The sequence below is a fragment of the Kogia breviceps genome, chromosome 11, assembly GCF_026419965.1.
Source record: "Kogia breviceps isolate mKogBre1 chromosome 11, mKogBre1 haplotype 1, whole genome shotgun sequence".
NCBI lineage: Eukaryota > Metazoa > Chordata > Mammalia > Artiodactyla > Physeteridae > Kogia > Kogia breviceps.
This window is the reverse complement of record NC_081320.1, coordinates 101,496,675-101,520,788: the sequence shown is the minus strand read 5'-3', so window position 1 is coordinate 101,520,788 and position 24,114 is coordinate 101,496,675. Positions and strand designations below refer to the sequence as shown.

At 50.5% G+C, this 24,114-nt stretch overlaps 1 protein-coding gene across 11 annotated transcripts in view; it reads right to left on the bottom strand.

Moving 5' to 3' along the window:
• The window catches only part of EIPR1 (EARP complex and GARP complex interacting protein 1), a 445,878-nt gene extending 424,047 nt beyond the window's left edge, over positions 1 to 21,831 (bottom strand). For 2 of the 11 annotated variants that reach the window (XM_067008235.1, XM_067008238.1), the window contains exons 1-2: positions 21,267 to 21,415; positions 16,305 to 16,388 (exon numbers count right to left, since the gene is read on the bottom strand). Coding sequence is in view for 8 of the 11 variants with exons in the window: in XM_067008238.1 (XP_066864339.1) it covers positions 16,305 to 16,315 (11 nt within the window). In the remaining 3 variants the exon portion in view is untranslated. Of the gene's footprint in view, positions 1 to 7,599; positions 7,733 to 16,304; positions 16,389 to 21,266 lie in introns of all 11 variants that reach the window. The other 9 variants (XM_059078265.2, XM_067008228.1, XM_067008229.1 and 6 more) reach the window with 9 other exon arrangements.
• Between the last annotated feature and the right edge of the window lie 2,283 nt (positions 21,832 to 24,114).

Genomic DNA, 24,114 nt, shown 5'->3' with positions numbered 1-24,114 from the left:
GAAGCCTGAAGCCCTGTGGGTCAGGTGCTCCGGAACCGAGCTGTACAGATTCAAATCCCGGCTCCACTGCTAATAGGACCACCAGCCTGTAAATCACTGCAACAAAGTCCCCGCTGGGAAAGTGCACCTAAAGCCGGGTTAAACTAAAAACTAGATCGCTGGTGCACGCCATGATCACTGCAGAGTCACCCACAACAGCCAGGACGCAGAAGCAACCCAAGTACCCACCGCGGGGTGAATGGACAAAGGAGATGTGGTGAGTACACACAGTGGAGTATCATTCAGCTGTGAAAAGAAGGACATCCTCATCAGCGACACCGTGGATGGACCTGGAGGGCCCCATGCTAAGTGAAATGAGTCCGATGGAAAAAGATCTCACGTGTATGTGGGATCTGGAAAAAAAAAAGAAGAACGAGCTCACAGATACAGAGAACAGATGGGTGGTTGCCAGAGGTGGGGGTGTGGGTGGGAGAACTGGGTGAAGAGGGTCAAAAGGTACAAACCTCAAGTTGCAAGATATATGGGTCCTGGGCACGTAACGTACAGCGCAGCAACCATAGTTAACAATACTGTGTTGTGTATCTGAAAGTCGCCGAGAGCGTTGAACCGTACGGGTATCAAATCGTTACACTGTACACCTGACGCTAACACGATGTTATATGTCAACTATATCTCAATAAACTGGAAGACATTCTAATAACAGAAAACCAGGTAGTTCACATAAAGCACCTGGGCCGGCGCCTGGCAGCTCAGCACTACATGGCAGGTGTCGTGGTCAGCGTCAGCAGCACGCCTCCTCACGGGTAAAACGGGATGGTGGCGGTGACGGAGACGGAGACGGAGACGGAGACAGAGACGGAGACGGAGAGAGCCTCCGTCAGCGCGCGGCTCCCCAGTAAGCACCGCGAGCCGCGGAGCAGGGGCCTCGACCCCGGTCTTCTGGGCGAGCCCACTCCCCACGCACCCGATGCCGGCCAGGCCCTCTGATGGGCTGCACCTCACCCCAGCGGCCCTCAGTCCAGGCCGCGCAGGAGCTTTGCTTCCTCTTCGCGGGAAGGCAAGTGGCAGATGAGCCGGAGGTGGGGGTAGAGGGTGCTTCTCTTTGCCAGGCCACCTCACACTCATCACTAACAGAGAAGCTGTTCCTGGGAACAGGCAGCCACGACATGCGCAGTTTTTGGCAAAAAAGAGTTCATCACATCCATACCCTGAAGGAAACAGCACTGGAACAAAACAGTAAACCTGATCCGCAAAATCACAACCAACAGCCTCTGTGGTCAGTATTCCACGTGGCTGGTTTCTCACCGCTCACCAGACAAAGTGACCCCAGTGAAGTACATCCACCTGAACCCCAGACAGAAGAGGATGTGACGAAATACACACCCTCATGTTCACGCAGACAGGCATCCTGCACGCACGGCACACATTCAGCTGCAGACCCACCGGCTCCCACCCCCCAGTGAAATCATCTTCATCTGACGCTGGCCAGCGCACAGCTATCCCAGCGAAGAGAGCCCCATCGGCTCTATTTCTGTTAGTCACAAAAAACGAGAGCCCACAAAATCTGTAAGCGTTAAATGGAGTACAAACCATTTCCAAGCCCGCTCTCCTTGGCCTGGTGGGAGGAGGCACGGCCTCCCAGTGTGAGGTCCTGGCACGGCCGGGGGCCGACCCGCCACAGGCCTCCTCGGGGCCCCCCAAAGAGACTGCTCCCCCGGAGGATTTCCTGACCTCCTTCTTTCCAACACGCTCTTCCTCGGCACCGGGGCCGTGAGAAAACGTACGCCTCCCCTTGCCTAGCTGAGCACCTACACCCTGAAAGAAGGCGCCAGTCTTTCCACATCTGCACAGAAAACACGAAGTCGGCGTCAGTTGGGGGCGCGCAGGCCGCGTGCTGGGAAAGACCAGGTGGCATGTGGGGCGGGGTCCTTCCCGGGCCGCCTCCACTCGGCAGAGCACGCGACGATGTCGTGGGTTCTAGTTTCTCTCCCTGCTCCTCCGGCACGCCATTCTTCTTAGGAACCTCAACCATTTTATCTCAGAATTGTGGTTTCATAAGGAGGGGCCTTAAATCGTTCTTTTCCTGGGAAAACCTACTTCCTCCCTTAGCTTATTTTCACAAAGTAACCGGTTAAACTCAAAAAATGCTATTTTCTTATTTGACGCAGAGATCAATGGGAAACTGCGGCTGTAAACAGAAACAACTGCGTTCTGACCTGCTGCTACCGGACACCCCTAGACGGGCAGCTAGAGGGACTCAGCACCTCACTGCTCGGGGGACCCATGGAGTCTGGGAGGACGGGAACGGTGACACGCGAGCCGGGAGGGCTGCCAACATCACCGGAGGGACACGGTGGACAGAAGCCACACCCACTAACGTATTCTCCACGAAGCCCCACCATGTCATCCTGAGCCGTATTGTGGGGACTCATCGTACAGGCCCAAAGGATACTGATTCCTCTTAAAACTTCAGTGTTCTCACAGGCGTTTATTGACCGGGGAGCCGGCAGTGAATCCCACCCTCACTTACGGGAGGCGGCCAAAGACTGGCCACAGGGCGGCCCACGGTGGGACCAGGCCCGGCTCGGGCTCTGAATCCACCACGGTTCCCCTCCCCTCCCCCTGCCCTCCGTGGTGCCCTGGCTGCAGGACGGGCACAGACTTCTGGCTATGCATTCGAGGAAAGGACCAACGTGGTTTTCCAGCCGCGCCCACTGAACGGGCCGCCGTCAGTGCCGTCTTGCACCCGCCCTGTGGGATGTGCTGTGGCTCTCGGAGCCTGGTACTCGGCCTCACATCTTCCCACCCTCAGCTCTTGGTACAGTGTCTTAAGCACAACAGAAACTCCAAGAAACAATGATTTTAAAATACGCAAGGGGAGTGAATGTCTAAAGCCAGAAACGTACACTACACTGGTGTGGCCTCAGGATGGATTAGCAGGCTCTAAACAGCCCTCTCACGTGTGGACCTCCGATGGAACAGGCGCTGTCGGGCGGTCAAGGGCACCGCCCAGAACCAGAATCCAACGCACAAATCCCAACTCTGCCCCCGCTAGACGCATGACCTTGAGAAAGTCACCCGGCCTTCCGATGCCTCAGTTTCTTCATCAATAAAATGGGAACTTGATGAGTGGCTGCTCCTCCAAGTGTTTAAACAGTACCTGACACCCACTGCCAGCATCGCACACGGCAGCTGCTGCCAGTCTCCCGGCTGCTGAGGGAGCAGGGACCGTTCTGCCGCAACGACTGTCATGAGCGTAAATGCAAGTCGTCACTCACCAAACCACGTCTATAAACCAAAAGTGGCAAAACCCATTAAAACCAAGACTGTTACAGTCTCCCAAGGCAAAGTAGACAAATGGGACCTAATCAAACATAAGTTTTTACACAGCAAAGGAAACCATAAACAAAACAAAATGACAACCTACGGAATGGGAGAAAATATTGGCAAACAATGCGACCGACAAAGGCTTAATTTCCAAAATATACAAAGAGCTCATACAATTCAATATTGAAACAATAAACAACCCAATCAAAAAAACGGGCAGAGGTTCTAAATAGACATTTCTCCAAAGAAGACATCCAGATGGCCAAGAGGCACATGCAAAGATGCTCAACATCACTGATTATTAGAAAAATGCAAATCAAAACTACAGTGAGGTACCACCTCACACCAGTCAGAACGGCCATCATCAAAAAGTCTTCAAATAACAAATGCTGGAGACAGTGTGGAGAAAAGGGAGCCCTCCTGCCCTGTTCGTGGGAATGGAAACTGACGCAGCCACTATGGAGAACAGAACGGAGGTTCCTTAAAAAACTAGAAATAGAGCTACCATATGATCCAGCAATCCCACTCCTGGCCACATCTGGAAAAAACTCTAATTCGAAAAGATACATGCACCCCTATGTTCACAGCAGCTCTATGTACAACAGCCAAAGACATGGAAGCAACCTAACTGTCCATCGACAGATGAATGGGTAAAGAAGATGTGGTACATATATATACACAATGGAATACTACTCAGCCATAAAAAGAATGAAATACTGCCATTTGCAGCAACATGGATGGACCCAGAGATTATCCTACTAAGTGAAGTAAGTCAGACAGAGAAAGACAAATACCATATGATATCACTTATATGTGGAATCTAAAACATGGTACAAGTGAACTTATTGACAGAACAGAAAAAGACTCACAGACACAGAAAAAAACTTATGGTCACCACAGGGGAAAAGGTATGGCGGAGATAAATTAGGAGTTTGGGATTAACATATACACACTACTATATATAGAACAGATAAACAACAAGGACCTGCTGTATAGCACAGGTAACTGTATTCCATACCCTGCAATGAACCATAATGGGAAACAATATGAAAAAGAATAGATATATATGGATAACTGAAACACTGTGCTGTACACCAGAAACTAACACAACTTTGTACATCAACTATACTCCAATAAAAAACTAAAAAACAAAAGCAAAAAGAGAAAACCAAGACCATTAAAGCCCGCACAGCCTCTGGCTCCTTCCAGGGGTCCAGGAATTGGCGGGCAGGCTACGTTACACCTCGGCTCCTCCCGGTGTTTAAAAGGAGGAGGAACCCAGCACCGAAGACCACAAATAACCTCTCAGAGTGATCAGAGGGCGCTCTTCCCTCCCGTAGCCGGAACCGTCCCACGTGGGCACGGCACGGAGCCAGAGATGAAGGGCCAGGGCCAAGAAACGGCTCAGTGCACCAGCCAGGGCACTGGAGCCAGCGGGCTCCCCCGATGCCCCAACCCAGCCCCTCCGAGGACCCCGCTGGGCCCAGGGCGCCGCCGTGGCTCACTCCGTGGGTTGGGCGGGGACGGAGGCAGGGATCCTCCAACGGGAGGGCGAGGCTGAGGTGAGAGGAGGCTGTCTAAGGAGAGGAACGCCAGCCCATCCGTCTGGGGCCTGTGGACTCGGCCAGGGAGGTGAAGGCAGGAGACGGTGCCAGGACCTGGGAGGCTGCCCACCCGGAGGGGTGCCGGGGAAGGGCTGTGTCACTGTCAAGTCTTTCCTGCTACACTAGGAGCCTCCGTCCGCTTAGAACAGAGCCCCCGTCTCGCCCTCCCCGGGCCACGCCTAAGCCAGGCCGAGGGCCCATCCTGCGCGGGAACCTGCAGACGCCCGCGTCTGCCTAACGGGATCGGGGCACTGTCCGAAAGGCCCCCGCCCCGCAAGTCTCGGGTGGTCAGGAGATGCAGGTGAGTCTGCGTTCCCCTCAGGACCACGACACCCACCGGAGGCTATAAATGACCGTTTCGGTACAGAAAAGCAAACAAACTTGACGCTCAAGAGACAGCACGCTGATCCTGTGGCCTCGAGCACCCCAGCGCTTACCCCTGAAGGTTCTGCGCCCCGAACTCAGGAGCTTCCCTGGTGGTGGGACGGCTGGAGGGGCAGCAGGGCTGAGGTGCTCCTGAGGGACCCTGTGGGCTGTGCCAGGCCGGGCGCCCGTGAGGACCTGGGCCGCCGGGGCCCCCCAAACCCTCACACACCCAGCCTGAGCCCTCCTCGCTCCTTGCTTCCAAATAACGGCGTGGGTCGAACTGCGCCCACTTTACAGGCGAAATCGCCAGAGGTGGCCAGGGTGGCCAGGATGGAGAGCTGGGAAGCGGCTGGCAAGCGGCCGGCAAGCGGGTGGGAAGCAGGGCTCACTGCTCATCCCTGGGGAGGCCACCTCTCCTTACCGCTGTCCCGGCTCCTCCCGAACGGGGAAATGCTGGAAAATAACTGGGGACCATCTGGCAGAAATCACTGCACCGTCAGCATCTAGTGCCCTTTCCAGTTGTTCAGTCCCATGGCCTTGGGCCTCACCAACTACGCGTGAGCTACAGAGACGTTCCCACGGAGGGGTCACGTTCGCCTCCTGGTCTCCGGCGCTCTCCCCCCTTGGGGCGCAAACACTGAGATTAACTCAGCATCCGTCGCATCTGGGCCCGGGTCTCCTGCTCATCTGCTCGGACATCTCAGCACCCTCACTCCAAAGAAACTCACCACATCTTTTGAAATCCCAGAGACCAGTCTTTCAATTCAGTTTAAATCAGCCGATTCCATCCATAACAGTTTTCTGAGCAGGGATTACACAGCTGTGGGACTGAGCGTCCAAAAGGGGCCACGTCCCTCGTCCGCCCAGCCACCTGCTTGGCGTCGCGCACGCTCACCGCGGCCCTGGGCCGCACGGCCCCGCGGAGCCAGCCTCACCGGCCCGCGCGCCCTCGTTCTGCTTTCACGGCGATGCATTTTCTTGTAAAATTATCAGAAAGAAAAGCTACAGGGTTTTTTTTAAATCTTCAACCACGTAGAGTAAGTTCCAAAAGAGTTTACTACCAATACAGCTTCCCTGCCAGCACCTGGACTCTGAGTACATACTTTCACAAAAATCCAGGCGATGGCTAAAGTCAGATTGACAGCAGTTATAGATCCCTATCGATAATCTGGAACAAGCTACATCTGTCACTTGCTCCTCCAACGACAGAGGCATAAGCTAGGATAGATGGGTGTGTGGCTTGCTTGGAAAAGGAGTTTGAATGTCTAGTTTACTTTAACCTACAGCAAATTCACTATCATTTTTCAAGACAGAGAACATAATGCTGCAAGAAGTTTGCTGCCTGCAAGCAGTACCTACTTGCGCTGCGCAAGAGGATTTAACGCTGCTTTATCCACCCTCCCTCCTCAGCGGGAGAAAAAAAAGGTGTGGAAGAAGGTTTTCTCACCTGCATTTATAAACACAAGTTGTGAGTTAATCCAATTCTCTGTGGTTATTTACAAGGCCACTGTGATATTTACTCCAGAGTGTGTGTGTGTGTGTGTGTGTGTGTGTGTGCGTGCACGCACACGCATGCGGGCATCTATCATAGTGCAGACTTCTACTGATTTGCATGGGGGGTTGCATGTTGCAATAAACAGACACGATTTAAACATTGTTATTTATAAGAAAAATCTATTCCAAGATTCCTCAAGAGCAAACAGTTTCCAGACGTTCTGTGTGGAAGCCCACATCTCTGTGCTTCCTTTCTCCTTTCCTCCCAAAGCCAGAATCTGAATGCTAGTTACTGACAACGACAGAGTAACAACAATTAAGGAAGTCGTGTGGCCAGTTCAGCACCATAGACTCTGGACTGACACAAATGCTACAAGGTCCCAGAGACGGGAAGGCGGACGGGAGGCTGCGCAGAAGCCTATGAAGGGTCGTGACCATACAGCACGCGTGCGCACCGAGAAGCTGTGACTCACTGGTCCTGCTATCACAGGCACCGATAGGTGATGAGAAAGAGGCAAGCCCAGCTGCCCTCCTGAGGGCGCAGCTAATTAAGGATGAGGGCAGCTACGTCCACCCGTGGAGACCCTCGGGCACGTCACTCCCGCGCCCTGGGGTCAACGCTCCTGGAACAGCCATGACTCCAGCTTCAATCCTTAGGCTTTGGATTATAATAACCGCTCAGTATAATCTACATTTACCCACAGCATCACAACTTCTCTGTGAATGCAGCACTTCCCTGACTGGCACATCTTATAAATCATGGGCCGACCCAACAGCGGGCGCACACAGACCCCCTAGGGATACTCACTCTTGTTGTAGCAGGTGGCCAGCACTCCCTTGTCTGCAGGGCTGGCACTAATGTGCCAGATCTCACCCGCTTGATGGAGGAGCACATTTTTATTTATAATGTTATTCTCATCATCAAAGTCTATGATGTGGATCTACAAACACAAGGAAAGAGAATGTCAGAACCTCACACACGTTCCACATGCCTTCATGGAACACAGTGACTACAGGAATAATAATCAAATGCATCTTTCACATCTTTACTTAACAGTTATTCTTACTACACTAACAGTATACACTTAAGACAAGTGTGAAATCCCCATAAAGTATTGTTACGATTTGCAGCTACAGAACCCTGCCCCCTGCCACATCAACTCCTAAAGAGACAAGACACCAAAAGTTGCGTCCCCACCTCGTTTGGTTAGGCCATGGCTGGTGCCAGGGCGAGAGTCTTCCAGGATGGTGCCACCCAGCCAAGACTGTCCCAGACCTGCTGCACAGGTGTGGGAAGAGAATGGGGCAGGGCACTGCTGCCTGATGAGGCCCAGTCTTAGCCCTGCTCTGCCCACTCTGTAGTGGGCACAATTTAACTCACGTCGGAAACAAATGAGGCAGGAAGAGCTGAGAAAGCGCTGCGTGTTAGCACATCTTAAACCTCTTCTTAAAAACAAAGCCAACAGCTGTCAATGCTTCTGATCATATAACATTGATTATAACAACATGACATTTTAGCCACTAAATGAAAAGTTACATGTGCTATCACCATGCTTTTCTGGATAATTGTTAGAGGAATGGAAATGATGTCCATATTCACTCTCTTATCAACAGCCAAGTCACTGGGAAAAATAAAATTAAACATTTTTAAAATAAATTTATACTTTTAATCATGGATCTGCACAAAAATTTATATCGAAGAATGTTCACTGTGGCACTGACTGTCGTAAAGAAAAATTAGAAGCCACCTAAATGTCTGGCAACAGGGAATTGTTCAAATAAACTGTAGTACCTGACTGTAATATAATACTATGAAGCCATCCATTCTACCATAAAAACTATTTAGTGCCAGGGAAGAGGGTCCGTAACATATATCCAAGGGGAAAAGAACCAGTAAAAGAACCGCACACACGCACCACACGCTTTCTGTTAAAAAGCAAGCACATCGGAATGAGAGAACCAGAAAGCGACTGGTGACCTTTGGGTGGTGAGATTATAGCAGCTTTTCCTTTACTTCTTTGTCGTTTGTTTTTATTTTTAACATTTTTCATGATTAATATGCACTACTTTGCAATCAGACAAACATTAAATGATATTTTAAAAAACGTTTCCATGACACCCGAAGCATCTCCACTCTGCACTTGCTCAGGGCCTCACTCTGTTCTTGGCTGCTTCCTTTGTACCGTGTCCTCATGTGAAAACAAGCCCCGGCACCTTAAGGGGTTGCTTTGGACTCAGTAGAATTCAAATTCTGTGTGACCCTGAGCCTCAGTGTCCCCGAGAATACAATGAAGGTGCAGGGACAAAGCTCCTGGATTTGCTGGGACCAAGGGGTCGTGCAGGGCCAATCTCGGAGTGGAGGGGCACACACACTAGCTCCCGCCCTTCTCTGGGGGAGGGAGATTAAAAGCCGTGACTATAGTTTTTCTCTTTAAAACTACTTTCAGTCAGTTTCTCCCAGCACTCATAGTCCAACGTAGTTTTCACGGTGGGTTTGGAAACACTCCTGGTGGGCAGCTTCTACACCCTAAGGGTTGCATGTCAACACAGACTAAAAGGCAACACACAAAGTCAGGCGGAATTTTCGTGTCGTTAGGGTGAACAGGAAATGTTTTTCTTAGGTATTTGACACGTTTCCTCCTGATCAGAAAATCCATGAACACCCTCTGCAGTGCCCTGAAGCATCGGGACCCCCACACGGGGGAACACAAGAGCTCTGCCTCCTCCTCTGCGGGCTCTGTGGACCCGGGTGCCAGGGGAGCGCACAGCCCCCCCGCTCACCTGCGGCTCCCGGCTGGGAGCCGTCCTTCGGCCGGACCTCTGACGTCTGCGCCCGCGCTGTGCGCTCCTCTGGAGGCCCCGCCCCCGTCTGGGGAAGGCTCTTCCTTCTTGTGAAGACCAGCAGCGCGTGGAGTCCAAACAGGCTCTAGTACGTGACCCCAGCTGGTCTTCCTCTGGGCTCGTTTCTTACGCGCTCAGGCACACAGAAGCCAGCCTCTGCCCTGGACAGCCGGGCACTGGGAGGAGTCCAAGACCCCCCACCCCCAGGTCCACCTCTCCTAACCTGATCCTCTGATACTACAGCCCTTAACCTTCATCATTAAGCTTGGGAGTCCTAGGACTCTTCCATGTCCTCACCTACAGTAGGCTCATGGACGGGTCCAAGGGATACATCTTCATGAGATGTTGTAATCCGGGTACGCTCGGAGAGAATGGTAGGACACCATCACCACAAACAAGTAGCGATCAAAAGAATAATGACTCATATGCAAAATGCGACAGGCACCGAGCTATTTTACACACGCTGGTTCCTTTAATCCTAAAAAGAGCCCTGTGATAATATGATAACCTATCATTATCAGCCGCGACTACAGGGGAAGAAACCGAGGTTTACAGAGCTGGAGTATCATGGTTCATTCGGTTAGAAACGGGATTCCAGAGCCTGTGCTAAGAGCCTCCACACCGTCGGGGCACGGGATACCCCACCCTCCCCGACACTGGGCTTTGCACTGCAGCAGGGCAGCAAAAGAGTAGCAGGCAGCTCCTGATTCGGAAGAAAGAGACTGTAACTTAACTGCCTGTTCTCAGGGCACCACCCTCTGCCCAGCTCACATAAAGTACACAGAAATGTTCTTTTGCATAAACATACGCAGTTACAGGCCAACTACAAAAACAAGCACCAGAGTAGAGAAAACACTATAATTAAGGTGAGTGCCAAAGATTATGGGGACACAAAAGACAGAACATTTAGTGTTGGCTCAGAGGATGGGGAAGACGTGTGGTTGTCTGGGTAGTGTGTAAATGTTACTTTAAATTCTTTACGCAATTCCTGAGCTTTTAAAATTCTTCCAACAGCGTGTAATGAAGCTCAAGGTCATATATTTTGAATTACCATTATTAAAATTTTAAAGTTGGACTTAGCAGTGCAGGGCTAAGGGCACAGATGACACTATAAAAATTTAGAAGCCAGAGTTATAAAACTTATTAGGAAGCCTGTAAAGATGATCTTAATCAAGCCCCCTCATCTTCCCGCAGAATCAGGGCTCAGAGAAAGCTGTCCCTGTCCACAGTACCCACCACTGGAGCACGTGACTCCAGGCCGCTGCCCTCTGTGTGCTTCCTTTCTTACTGAATTCAAGGTAAACTCTTAAAAATTCAAAAACAACAACAAAAAAATGTGGTAAAATTGGAAAGGAAAAGGCGAAAGCTCGCCTCCGGGGGAAAGTTAAGGATCCTCCCTTCTCACTTCCAGAAATCACCCTGGATCCAGCCACACCAGAAACCCAGCTCTTCTTGATACTTCCTTAACAGGAGCAGTAAGTTCCTGTAGTCATTAAAGGAGGGGGAAGGATGGGGAGGGGTCAGAGGGAGCAGGGGAGACAGGAATGGGGAAGGGAGGGAGGGGAGGGGGGCAGGAGGTTGGGGCCAGGAAGGGGAAGGGGGTGAAATGGAGGCTCAGTCTGGAGTGGGGCTGGGAACCTGAATCTCTGACAAACACCCCTGGTGATTCTGAGGGTGGCCAAAGACAGGACCTGCAGGCAGAGGAGCACATGAGCAAAGCTGTCCTCAGTCAAAATACAAATACAGAACAATCAAGCTGACACATTATATTAAAAAAAAAAAGCTTACAAAGGAAAAGAGCCATCGGGGGAAGAAGGCAGCTGTGTTGCCAGCCCCTTGGGGATGTTGGCCTTCTCAGTGACTGCTGAGAGAGGGCCGGCCACAGTGGGCCTCTCTGTCACCCTGGCGCTCACCCATCTATGCGACAAATAGGGGAGAAGCAACACGCAGAGAGATTCTGCAGGGAGAGCACGGTGCGGAAGCAAACCAACCCCTGCAATGCGAAAGCCCTGCCCCTGGGCTCTGCCTGAGCTTCCCGCTGGACCAGAGGGGCACAGCCTCCCAGGAGAGCCCACCTTCTCACAAAGGAGAGCTCAGGGGAGAGAAAGACTCCAGAAGTGCCTGTCCTGCTCCAAACAGAGGCAGGGCAAAATTAAAGGCACAGAAAATAGAGCAGCTCATCAGACAAAGAAAGGCCAGCAACTGTGACAGCTCCTCAAATTTTCACAAAAACAGCCGAGCTGAATTAAGTAGCACTGATTCAGGTGAGGGGCGCTTTCTAGGGAATTAGCAGTTGCCAGGGAGGAGCTGATGGCCGGAGGCAAAGCTGGGGGGAGGGGGTGGGCAGAAACCCTACCAGCCACCCCTCCTTCCCCAGGCAGGGCGGAGCTCCGGGGGGCGGGGCTTCAGAGCTGGGCTGAGGTCACGTGATGCCGCGGCCATTGTCACAGCTGGCCCTGCAGGTGCTTCTGGGCAGGGGCGGCACCTCCTCCCACAGGGGCATCAGCCGTGGGGGCGGCACAGCTGTGGCCAGGACGCGCCCTCGCCCGGCCGAGCTTTACAGTTCACCGCACGTGCAAGCGAGGAGGACGCGGGGAGAGGGAGCAGGTGGCCATCCTGCCGCATTTCAGCCGGGCCCCCGGGAGAAACCGCGTGGCTGCTTAGAGCCGACCCCTCCGTTTGGAAATGGGGCCAATAGCAGCCGCCCTGTCCACTGAGGGCGCAGTGGACACCACCCGCCTGCACTCCCTGTGTGGCCCTCAGTCCCCCGTGGCTCACAGGCCGGGACCGCCATCATTATCTTTCTCTCTCACCAGCTCATGGCTGGAGGCGGCTGGGAGCTCATCCCAAGGAGGGGAATGACAGACACGCAGCACACAGCACTGCTAGACGGGGACGCGCACGACACCGCTGACGGGAAAGGACACGGAGGGGAAGGCCCCGTGCACCCTCACCGCAGGGAAGCAAGCCCGAGACAGGGGAGAGGAGACGGGGGCAGTCAGCGAGAAGGCCCTCCTCATTTTAACAGGCAGGTGGTAATCGTGTGATAACAGTAACACTGCTGGAAACCAGAGGGACAAGCGGACTTCCTCTGGAGACAGAAGGAAATGGGGAAGCTGCGCTCCCCCTCCCACAGGGAATCCTCTCCCGGGGGCAGGTGCCTCTGGAAACCCGTGTCACACGTGGGAGGAAGCATGTGGCACACATGTAGGGAACCATGCACGTCGCACGCAAGAAGACCTGTGTCTTACGTATGAGAGAAGCACACACGTCGTGCGTGGGAGGAAACATACTATATGTGAGGGGAAGCGCTGTCACGTGTGAGAGGAACACGTGTGACATGAGCAGAACAGGCGTGCGAGTTCGAGATGAAACATGCACGCCGAGCGCGAGGGCTGATTCCCGTGGCACAGGCGTCCACGCATGCGGCCCGGCCCTCCTGCTCCCTCTCGCCTCTCCCTTCTCCCTGGGCTCCCTCCCCGGGAATGAGCCAAAGTACTATGAAAACACAGGCCCACCAGCAAGTGACACAACTCATCGCAGCCTGAGAGCCCCAGCTCAGACGCCCCCTTCCCTGTGACGCTGGCTCTGATGCCACCAGGAAGAAATAGGTGTCCTTCCGGCCACGTGCCACTCTGCCTGCACCTCTCTCCCCCGTGTCAGTGCAATTATCTGCACATCTATATCACTGCATCATTGGAAGCTGCACTCGGGGAACAAATGTATCTGTTCCTTCTGTGAGTCTCACACGTAACACAGTGAGAGGAATCAGAGTCCTGTCACCACACCACATAAGCAATGCTGAGTGAGTGAGTGAGTGAGTGAGTGAGTGTCCCAACAAGGCCACGTACCTTTCCCAGAAACAGAAAAGAAACACCAGCAGGTTAGAAACACTCTTTCATTCCTATCGTCTGGATTCACAGCCAAAAGACCACCACAGGTGAAGAGTGTAAAGAGAAAGTTTTAAACCTCAGCCTCCACCCTTTAATTCAACTGTGGCCAGAAAAAAATAACTGAAGCCAGAGGCTACAAGCCTGAATCAGCAGCTTAATGAGGACTCTGAAAGGAAAGAGCCGGCAGAGGACGCAGTGGTTCTGCACGTAGCACTCAAGGAGCCTTACACACTGGAGGATGCGGCACAGGTTACCAAGAGTCACGCACTTGTTACCGTTAACTACCGAACTTTTCTGGACCTTACCATTGGAAAGTTGGATTTCTAAGACTGATTTTTAAGAAGAACCAAAGTCTCTCATCTAATATGAAAATGTTTCTTGCACTAGGCCCACAGACCGACGGCCCTTATTCTAAAAGCCAGGACTGTTCCCGCAGAGAGTATATTTGATAAACAGGAATATGGAGCCATAAGCTACATTTGTCAGGAGGCTGATGTCCCCCCGGCTTAGATCATTACAATCCACTATGACAGGGCCACATATAAGAGCTCACTGACACTGGTTAGCAATGCAGATGCTTGGGCCCACCTCCGAGATTCTCTTGCTTCAAAAAGGATTTCAGGAAGATTAAAGCACTTTATGTCATTTGGGGCTGATCCTTTCTTAGTATCGTAACCAAATGGTACACAATTTTGCCTGATAAAACCAGGTACAATGTAACTTACTAATGCCTTACACTACCTCATTTTGTTCTTAATTCATGTGCTGACAGAAGTCAGCTTTTAATATTTTCTAAAAAAAATTTATAAGCATCCCTCATTAAATAATAATAACAATTTCTTTCTTTTCTTAAGTTTAAAAACTGATGTTCAGGAACCCCCTGGTGGTCCAGTAGTTAGGACTCTGAGCATTCACCACTGAGGACCTGGGTTCAAAACCTGGTTGGGGAACTAACATCCTGAAAGCCGCGCAGAGCAGCCAAAAAAAATAAACATAAAAACTGATGTTCTACCAAGAAGGTCAATGGTACAGGCCCGGAGCTGGGTGGAATTGAAACACAAGTAGATGAGAAAAAGGCAGTGGCCCACCTGGCTCTGTCCCCAGGCCTCTAACACCTCCCCCATCACAAACTCCGCCCATCCGTCCCCAGAGGAAGTAGCTGTGCCTCCTGTCACCAGCTGCCTGTGCTGTCACCTGGTTGGCCTTCCCCTCTCCCCGCCAACCAGCACCCCCAGGCTGCACGGTGCCGTTGTGGGGTTTCCTCTTGCCCTGTGAGACAGCCACTGCTAACTATCTTAATAAATAAATCATTCCCACCTGACATTTTCCACGAGGAAAGTAACACATACACATACACACATGTTCAGAAAACTGGAAATAATAAAGAAACAATTTACATCACATTCACATTACCTGAAGATAACCATGGCTCAAATTTCGAGCCCTTTTGACCTTTTTCTAGTCTTTATTCTACGCTGAGTTTCAATTTTGTACTTTATGTACTTTTTTATGGCTGTATAATTGACATAACATTACATTAGTTTCAGGTGTACAATGGAATGATTCGATATTTGTATATATTGCAAAACAATCTATTTTTTTTTACGCAATAGTGATCACACAGTATATACAATCTGAACATTTCACAGAGTCAGCTAAGAATTTTTAGGTTGTAATGCTTCCGCGGAGACGCAGTTTTTCGCGCGTGCGGTGAGGGAGCACTGCGCCGACAGTGGCCAGGCTCGGCCAGGTCAATCGTGGGGACCTGCCATCGTAGATGGGAACGCCATAGGATCCAACCTACCACCTGCACGCTGTGATCGCTTCTCGTGTTTCCACCATTCTATGCACCAATACGCTATGATCCCTCGTATGTAAAGCTTTTTCGATGTCTTGAGTGTAAGAATTTCATGTTAAATAATATGAACATTTATTTATGAAGCTCTAGACGTATACCATCAACTTAGCTGCCATAATGGCTATGGCAACATGGAGTCCCTCATCAGCATGGGAGAGGGAGGATTTCACCACACCCCACGTGGCACCGAACACTCCTGGACGGCGATTTTAACACCACTCCCCTCCAGTGACAAGAGTAACTGGATGGGGGCCGCACCACATGACACCGCCTGACGTGTGTTTCCCCAAGATCGAAGGCACAACTCCACAGCGGCCACGGCACCTGCGGACACAGCCCCACCTCTGTTTGAGGATGAGGAAGATGAAGTCCAGCAAGGATAATCCACCCGCTCAAGGTCACGCTTGTGTGTCAAGCCGTGGACTGAACCTCAATCTTGTGAGTATCCAACAGCCTTTCCACTAGAGTGGCCAGGACAGCACGTGGGTCACACCCTGTATAGCTTCCTGGACCAACTGGCAGCGACAGCCTGGAACTCTGCGTTGCGATGGGATTATGGCCTCGTCCAGGCTCAGCTAGAGAGAGTGCTGTGAGCCATCAGAGCAGTCGGCCACCGGCTGGGGTCAAAGGGGTGATGCTGACCTCGTACCCTGGGTTGCTTCTCAACCACTTACGCGGTGAATCCTATATACCCACAAAACCAAAACATGAAACTACGGCAGTAATGCTACACAGAATAAGTTTAAATTATTTAATTCAATCATCACATACAGTTGGCTATGGAAATCCCAATGAAAGTTTTATTTTGTTTGTGTGGCATTAATTTTCTCAAATGTTGCTTGAAAGATCAAGAATGAAATGGTTATAAAACTAAGAACAGGCTTAGTAATTAACATGTATACATTTGTCAAAAATACTTACCTGATTATCATATTTTAGAGACTGCGTCCCAACCAGAAACCGAATGGCATCTGTCTCTGCCGTTTGAGGTGTGAGAGCACGTGCCTGCAGGAGGGAAGGAAAATGTACACACATGAAGGTGTGTGGTGAAGGTGGATCTGACAGACAGATTAGAAAGGCAGTTGCCTCTTCTACTGCTGATGGAGAAGCAACTGGTACAGAGCGCCTGCAAGGCAATTTAGAACCATGCACAAAGAGCCCTCAACTCTTGTACACTTTCTGACACAATTCCACTTCCAAAGTATATCCGGAAACAATTGTAAGTGGGCACAAAAATTAAGCAATAAAGATATAAAGTGTGTTTTTTAACAAAACCATTATTTATTTTCAACAGTAACTGATTGGTTGAACAAATTATTCTTCAATAACAGAGCAGAAAATGGCTCCCAGTGATGGCAGAACAGGTGGTTTAAGCCAAGTCTCCTGCAGAGCCAGCTGGAAAAACTAAACCAAAAAGCCTGAGTTTGTTTCAAGGCTTCAGAAAGCTGCCACAGTCATGAAATGCAAGCTCCAGGAAAGGAGAGAAGTTACAGGAGGGCTGACCTCCTACCCACTTTCACCTGGAGGCCCTCATCAATTTGGAAGAGGCGTCACAGGCTCCCAGAGCTGGGCGAAAGGAGTGCAGGGTCCTGCGGGGGCGGGGGCAGCAGAGCACCGAGGCTTTGGGTGGGGATCCTCCCCAGCCCGGTCACAGGCCCGGCCCGAGGGCGAACGAGAGTGAGATGAACCTGCTCAGCCTGGAGTTCCAAGTCACCTCAGCCCTTGAGTGGATCTCAGGTGATCTGAGCCCGCTGGCGCCCCTGTGCCCACCCACCGCCCGCCCCAGACACCTCGCCCAGCCAAGTCTGGAGCTCACTTTTCAAACAGTGGTGAAGGCTTCTCTCCTCTCTTCTCAGGCTCTGGGAAGTCATACAAAAGCAGGAAGGAGGATGAAGAGCTCAAACACAAACTCTGTCTTCAGTGAAATGCGGAAAAACATCTGTAATCCAAACGCGTCTGAGAACAAAGCCTCCGAGGCTGCGAAGGCCCCAGCTGACAGAAGACGCTGCAGAGGACGCTGGCAGCCGCAGCCCAGACACAGGCGGGGACAACACCAGGAACCGCCCGGCGGCGATGGCAGAAACAGGTGCCCTGCACACGCTGGGGCAAGAACAAGAGCAGGGCTGGGGACGGACTGGGGCTCCGTGGGGCGGAGTGGGAGGCCGGACTCAGCCAGACTCCTTGGCCTCGGGGCAAATGCCAGCTAAAGGGTCTACTCAACAAAGCCCTGAGCTGCAAGAACTCCTGTCGGCCTGGGCGTGGGCCTGGCCCACCTCCACCTACAGAGCCTACAGCGAGCTGCTGCACGTGAGGGCTCAGCCCTAGACATGATCTAGGGGGCAGCACGGGAGCCCTGCAAAGGCACGAGGAGGGATGGGGGAGGGGGAGGGGGAGGGGAGGAGACAACGGGAAAAGGCGTCAGAAGATGCAAGCATTAGGCGGATGCTGCCACAGAAGAGCCAGAACCTGTGATTATACACACGGACGCTCACCTACAAAACTCAATGGAGCAATCACCTCTTCAAAAGCGAGGGAGAAAACCAGAAAAGACTAGAGAGGGAAGGCAAGACAACCCCACACAACTGAACCTGAGTCGACACAGCTGGAGGAAATGAAAACCAGACCCAATGCTGGAAGGACGCAAAGACGAAACCCCAACGAATAATGTACACAATGTCTGAAGATACAACAAATCTATAGAATGAAACTGTAAGATGGCTTTGTGCTTAAATCTGTCACTTAAAATGCAGTGTTTTCGTGCACTGGGTTGGAAGCAGCAGATCCAATGGCTATTTGATCACAGTTATTGTACGTCCTATAAAATAATCTTCCACCCTTTGAGAAAAAGGATCCTAGAACTCACCCAAGATTTGATATATTACTTGTCTTACTAGTGTAAACAGATTTCCAGTCATCATCTTGCAGAGCAAGTGTGATAGGAACAGCACACCCTAGACCATCTCGGTTATGGTAATAGAAACACAAGAACTTAGGCACTTGGCTCAAAGGGATGGAGGACAAGGAAGTGGAAACTCCAGGAGGAGAAACCAGCACCGGGTGCACAGCTAGAAAGGACAGCACTAACCAGGCAATCCAGGACACGCACACAAAAATAAGGTAAAAGGTACTGAACTCAAAATGCAAATGTTTTCTGCACAAAAATCCCGAAAAGCTGGCTAAACAAGTCATAGAACCCTACTTGAATCAGCAGTCAACAATGTAATTAGAAAAATGAGAAACCTGAGTATAGATTTGGCAAAAGATTGTAATTAACTATATTGGGAGTCTGAAGGAAGACAGGAGAGCATAGAAAAAGCCAAAAATCCTCACGTGCCATGCCATCCAGTCGCCAGGTTATATCGCGAGATAAAAGCAAGAAGGTAAAGACTAGAAGAAACACTTTTTAAAATGTTGAAAGTGGCTGTTCTCAAGAACTCAGATAAGATGGAAAAGGAGTGCTTAGGGCTGGCTGATTTTAATCAGATTTTCAGCCACTGACTGCTTGAACAACTCGTAAGCATTACTTGTTTACACAAAAAGAAAAAGAGCTAATATGAACACAAGTCAAAACGTTGCAGAAACACGGATGTGCTTGGGATTTTCTCATTTTAACGGCCCCTCTATGCCGGTCTTCTGCCCCTTATTTGCACAGTGGTGCCTCATTTTACTCTCCAAGCCTCATCACCTTCAGTCAATGGTCAATAATCAGATCCCCATCTTCTAACGTAAACTGTTCTCCACAGTGATTTAAACATCACTGCCAACCAAACCTCCATTATAACTTTCGGTTCTTTTATGTTTACTGTAGTAATGGTTCTTCAAAGTCAAGAAAGCCACGGCCCACAGAGCTGTGTAAAGTAAACAAGTGCAAAAATCAACTACTTCTTTTAACATAAAAAATAAACTAAAAAAAAAAAAAAAGATAAAGAGATTCAGAGAAAATGCTTGATGCCCAAGGCAAGGATCTACTCCTTGATTTGTCAAAATCCCAGGAAACAACATTTCAGTTACCTCAAAGATCCAACAGTGAAGATCAAAACCTCCGGGTTACTTAGGAGATTACTTAAGGAGATCAAAAAGTTAGTAAGTAGCATTGGAAGAAGATGCACACTTTAGTTAGCACAAGGTCAGAGAACCTTCTCTCTCCCCCCGTGCACCCTCTGGATGCACCACCTGGATGTACCCACATGTGTACCTTGTTAAGGAGAAAGCAGTTTAACTTTGTGGTTAAGGAGGTTTGAAGTCAGTTTGGGTTTAAAGCCTACCTAGGCTAGAATCCCTAGCTAAGCAGCCATAGACCATAGGAAAAATAGCATCTACCAATACGATTGCTGTGAGAATTAAACAAAATATATGTACGGTGTTAAGCAGAGTGCCTGACACACAGTTAAGTTCTCAATAACTGGTCGTTAAGGCACCAGTCTGTGTGATAGAGCCAGCTGTCAAGCCCTGTAACAGTTCATGACTCATAGGACACTAGGACACTAAGATGCTGCCTTGTGTGGAATTTATCTGTAAGAATTTTGTCTCATAATAATCAGAACAGTTACTGAATGCTTATTATATGCCAGGCAGTGTTCTCAGTGCTTGAATTAAATGTATTAGCTCATTTAATTTCATAACAGCCACAAGGGGGATATGCTCATTTTCCCATTTTACTGACAAGGAAACTGAGGCCCAAGGTCACACCGTAAGTGCTGGAGCCAGGATTTAAACCTCAGGAGTTTCAGTGGTGTCCAGGCTTTTAGTAACTAACACTGCTGCTTCTCTCACTGTACGTTTCTTTTTTTTCTTCTTTTTTTTTTTTTTTTTTTTTTTTTGTTGTTGTTGTTGTTGTACGCGGGCCTCTCACTGTTGTGGCCTCTCCCGTTGCGGAGCACAGGCTCCGGACGCGCAGGCTCAGCGGCCACGGCTCACGGGCCCAGCCGCTCCGCGGCACGTGGGATCTTCCCGGACCGGGGCACGAACCTGTGTCCCCTGCATCGGCAGGCGGACTCTCAACCACTGCGCCACCAGGGAAGCCCTCACTGTACGTTTCTTGAAAGCAGAAATCATGTATGGTTTTAACACACATTTGCTGCACACAATTAAGTATCAGGTACTTTTATACAGCAATGAACTGTGTTTTTATTTCTCTGTAACTGTCCCTCAGCGCCTCAAGCATAACAGGTCCTCAAAAGCCATTTGAATAAACAAACCAATACAGAGCTGAAACAGGCCCAGCTCAATGCAACCTACCTGCCCTTCTAGCTCATCCCTTACCCCGCTCCCCCCACTCCTTCACTCTGTCCACACAGGCTCTCTCCCTGTCCTTCTAGACTGCCACGTGCATCCCCTAGGAGATCCACTGCTACACTAGGGGGTCCATTCATCTCAGCCCTTCGCTGAGCACCAACTCTGCCACGGTCATGGTGAAGAGGCACTGGAGAGTACAGGACGAGAAGGAAACAGGAAGCAGGGGAAAGACAGGTGAAATTCCAGCAGACGTCAGCATTAGGGGAAGCTGGGTGAAGGGGACACAGGAACTTTCCGTGTACCTTCGCAACTCTTAGTGTAGACTTAACCTTGTGTCAAAATTAAACGCCCCCCGCCCCCCCCCCCCCAAAAAAAAACAGACAGTGCCTGCTTCCAGGAACGCCAATGCTGGAGAAAAGGTACACAAGCAAATACACCGACGTGAGTGGTGAGAGTCAGGCCACAAGGAACGCCCAGGGCTGAGGGGAGGCGGCGGGGGCTCCCAAGCCCGGGGGTCGCGGGCAGAACCGTTGCGCCCCCCGTGTGTCACGCAGGCCCCTGGCCCGTCCTGGATAACCACGGCCTCTGGCCCCCGAATCCCCAGTGACCTCGACTGCACCAGCGTCGCGGGGCCCTCCTGTCACCCACCTGGAACTCCAGGCCGTAGATCACCGGCGCGTCGTCCTCCATGCTGCGGCGGCTCACTCGCCTAAGGCCGGTCTCCGGAGCAGGCGCGCCCCACCTCAGCGTCCATTTATTCCCGCCAGGCCCGGCGGCGCCGAACCGGAACTCTTTATGGCCCATCCCGGCTCCCGTAGCGCTCACTTCCTGTGTTTTCCTGATGAGTCATCAATGCGCTCCTCGCCGGCGGCCAATGGCGGCAGCGCCGGGCTTGTGCGCATGCTCACTTGGCTCCCATCCGGGCTCTCAGCTCCCATCCGGGCTCTCAGCTCCCATCCGGGCTCTCAGCTCCCAGGCCCCGGAGAGTGGGAACGCGAGGGGAGGGCCGGCCTGGGGACTCCCGCGGGGAGGCGGAGGCGGAGGCGGAGCTGAGCGGGCCCGGCCCGGCCCGGCCCGGCTTGCAGTTACGGCCGCCCGGTGGTCTGCAGCTCGGGCCCCTCCCTGCTCCATCGCCTCAGAGGGAATGGCTCCCCTGGGGCTGTGACGCTGTCGTTGGACGGCTGCGCGCCGGGACGCATGCTTTGTAGGCACTGTCGTTAAGTTCTTCGCTCCAGCCTTACGGCTAAGGCATCATTCTTACATTTTACAGATGGGCCGCTGCAAATTTCAGTGACCGTTGAGGGCACAGAGGGGTTAAGTTGGGGGGTTAGGGTATGTGCCTGGCCTGTCAGACTCAGGTAGGCCGGGACCAGGATCTTTAAGTCAGGGACCGGCCTAGTTCATATCTGCAGGCGCCAGGCAGTGTGCGTGGAGTGGCCAAGGGATCGCACTGCCAGGGCTGGGGTGATGCCTGGCATCGAACCACTGGCATTGTTTGGCAGCTTCTGCTTCTGTAGGGAGCCTGGTGGGAAGATCCTGGGGTCCCTGGATCTCCAAGGACTGTCATGCTGGAGAGGTTGCCCCGCTCAGGCAGTACTCCCAAAGTGCCTGGCAGCCTTGACATTAGGCAATGCCTTTGGCAGACAGGAATGACATTGCATGGAGTCCCCAAATCCCCATAGCTGAACCTCCTTCACTAACCTGGGTCCCATAGGTTTCCAGGACCATGCGCCTCTCCTCCCTCTGTGTGACCATTTAACTTTTCTCTCTTCCCTTAATCTTTTGTTTCAAATAACGAGGTCTGGAACAGGTATATGAAAAGATGTTTGATACCACTGATCATCAGGGAAATGCAAATGAACCACAATGAGCTATCACCTCACACCTGTTAGAATGGTTGTCACCAAAAAGTTAAAAGATAAGTGTTGGCAGGATTGGAGAAAAGGGAACCTTTGTACACTGCTGGTGAGAATGTAAATGGATACATCAACTATGGTAAACAGTATGGAGATTCCTCAAAAAATTAAAAATAGAGCTACCATATGATCTCACAATCCCACTTTTGAGAACCGAAGAAAATGAAATCCCTATCTTGAAGAGATATCTGCACTCCATGTTCACGGCAGGATTATTTGCAATAGCTTAGACATGGAAATAACCTAAATGTGTGTGTGTGTGTGTGTGTGTGTGTGTATGCACACACTCAGCAAGGGCTCACTGCCCTATGCCCATAGAAGACAATACTATGGTACCAGCTTTTGAGAAAAGAATGAACTTTATTGTGAGGTTGCCCAGTAAGGAAACAGGAGACAAGTCTCAAATCTGTCTCCCCAGTGCAAGGTTCAGGGTGAAATTTAAGGGGTTAGGGAAGTTTCAAACTTGGAAGCTGATTGGTTAGCCTCAAATCAGTCCATATAAACTATCGGTGCTGCTGGAAGCCAGATTTTCCTTATTGAAAGATTTCTTGCCTCATAAAGGGCTCCAGCAACATTTCTATTTGAGTTCTGTAGACTGAAGATTCTTTAGGGGTCATCCTGGAGACACGTGCAGTGCTGTCTGTAAAATAACTCAAGGTTTGATTAATCAATTTAAGGAGAATAATCAGTTTAAGCTGGTCAATATTTTTTAACATGATTTTCATATATTTAATGAAATATTATTCAACCTTAAAATGAAGGAGGTCCTGTCGTTTGCGACAACGTGAATGAACCTAGAGGACATTGTGCTAAGTGAAATAAGCCAGATAAAGAAAGACAAATACAGTATGATTCCACATACATGTGGAATCTAAAAGAGAAAGTTGAAATCATTGTAACAGAGAGTAGAATGGCGGTTACCAGAGGCTGAGGGGTGGGGGAAAGGGGAGATATTGATCAAAAAGTACAAACTTTCAATTATAAGATGAATAAGTTCTGGAGAGATAGTAATGTATCCTATACTTGATAGCTAGTGGGAACATGCTATAAGGCACAGGAAGCTCAGCCCAGTGCTCTGTGATCACCTAGATGTGTGGGATGGTGGGACGTCCAAGAGGGAGGGGATATATGTATACATACAGCTGACTCCGTTGTACAGCAGAAACTAACAACATTGTAAAGCAATTATACTCCAATTTTTAAAAATATACTATAATTGAATTTTGTGGAGAGATTTCAAATGTTTTCACCACAAACACAGAAAATGGGAAATAAGTGAGGTGATGAATAAGTTCATTAGTTCCATTGTGGTCATCATCTCACAATGTATAGATATAGCAAAACATCACATTGTACACCTTAAATATATACGATTTTTATTTGTCAAAAATAAAATATTTTAAATCATTAAAAAATAAGAATAAACAATTGGCTGGGTCTGGTTTGGCTTAGTTGTGACCCAGCGCCTAGCGCTGTGCCTGGCACTTAAGCTGGATAGGACTCCTTGGATGAACGAAGAGATCTGGGTGGTTACACCAGAAAGCAAAGAAGCAGAAGCACAGACGTGGGCATCCTATTCA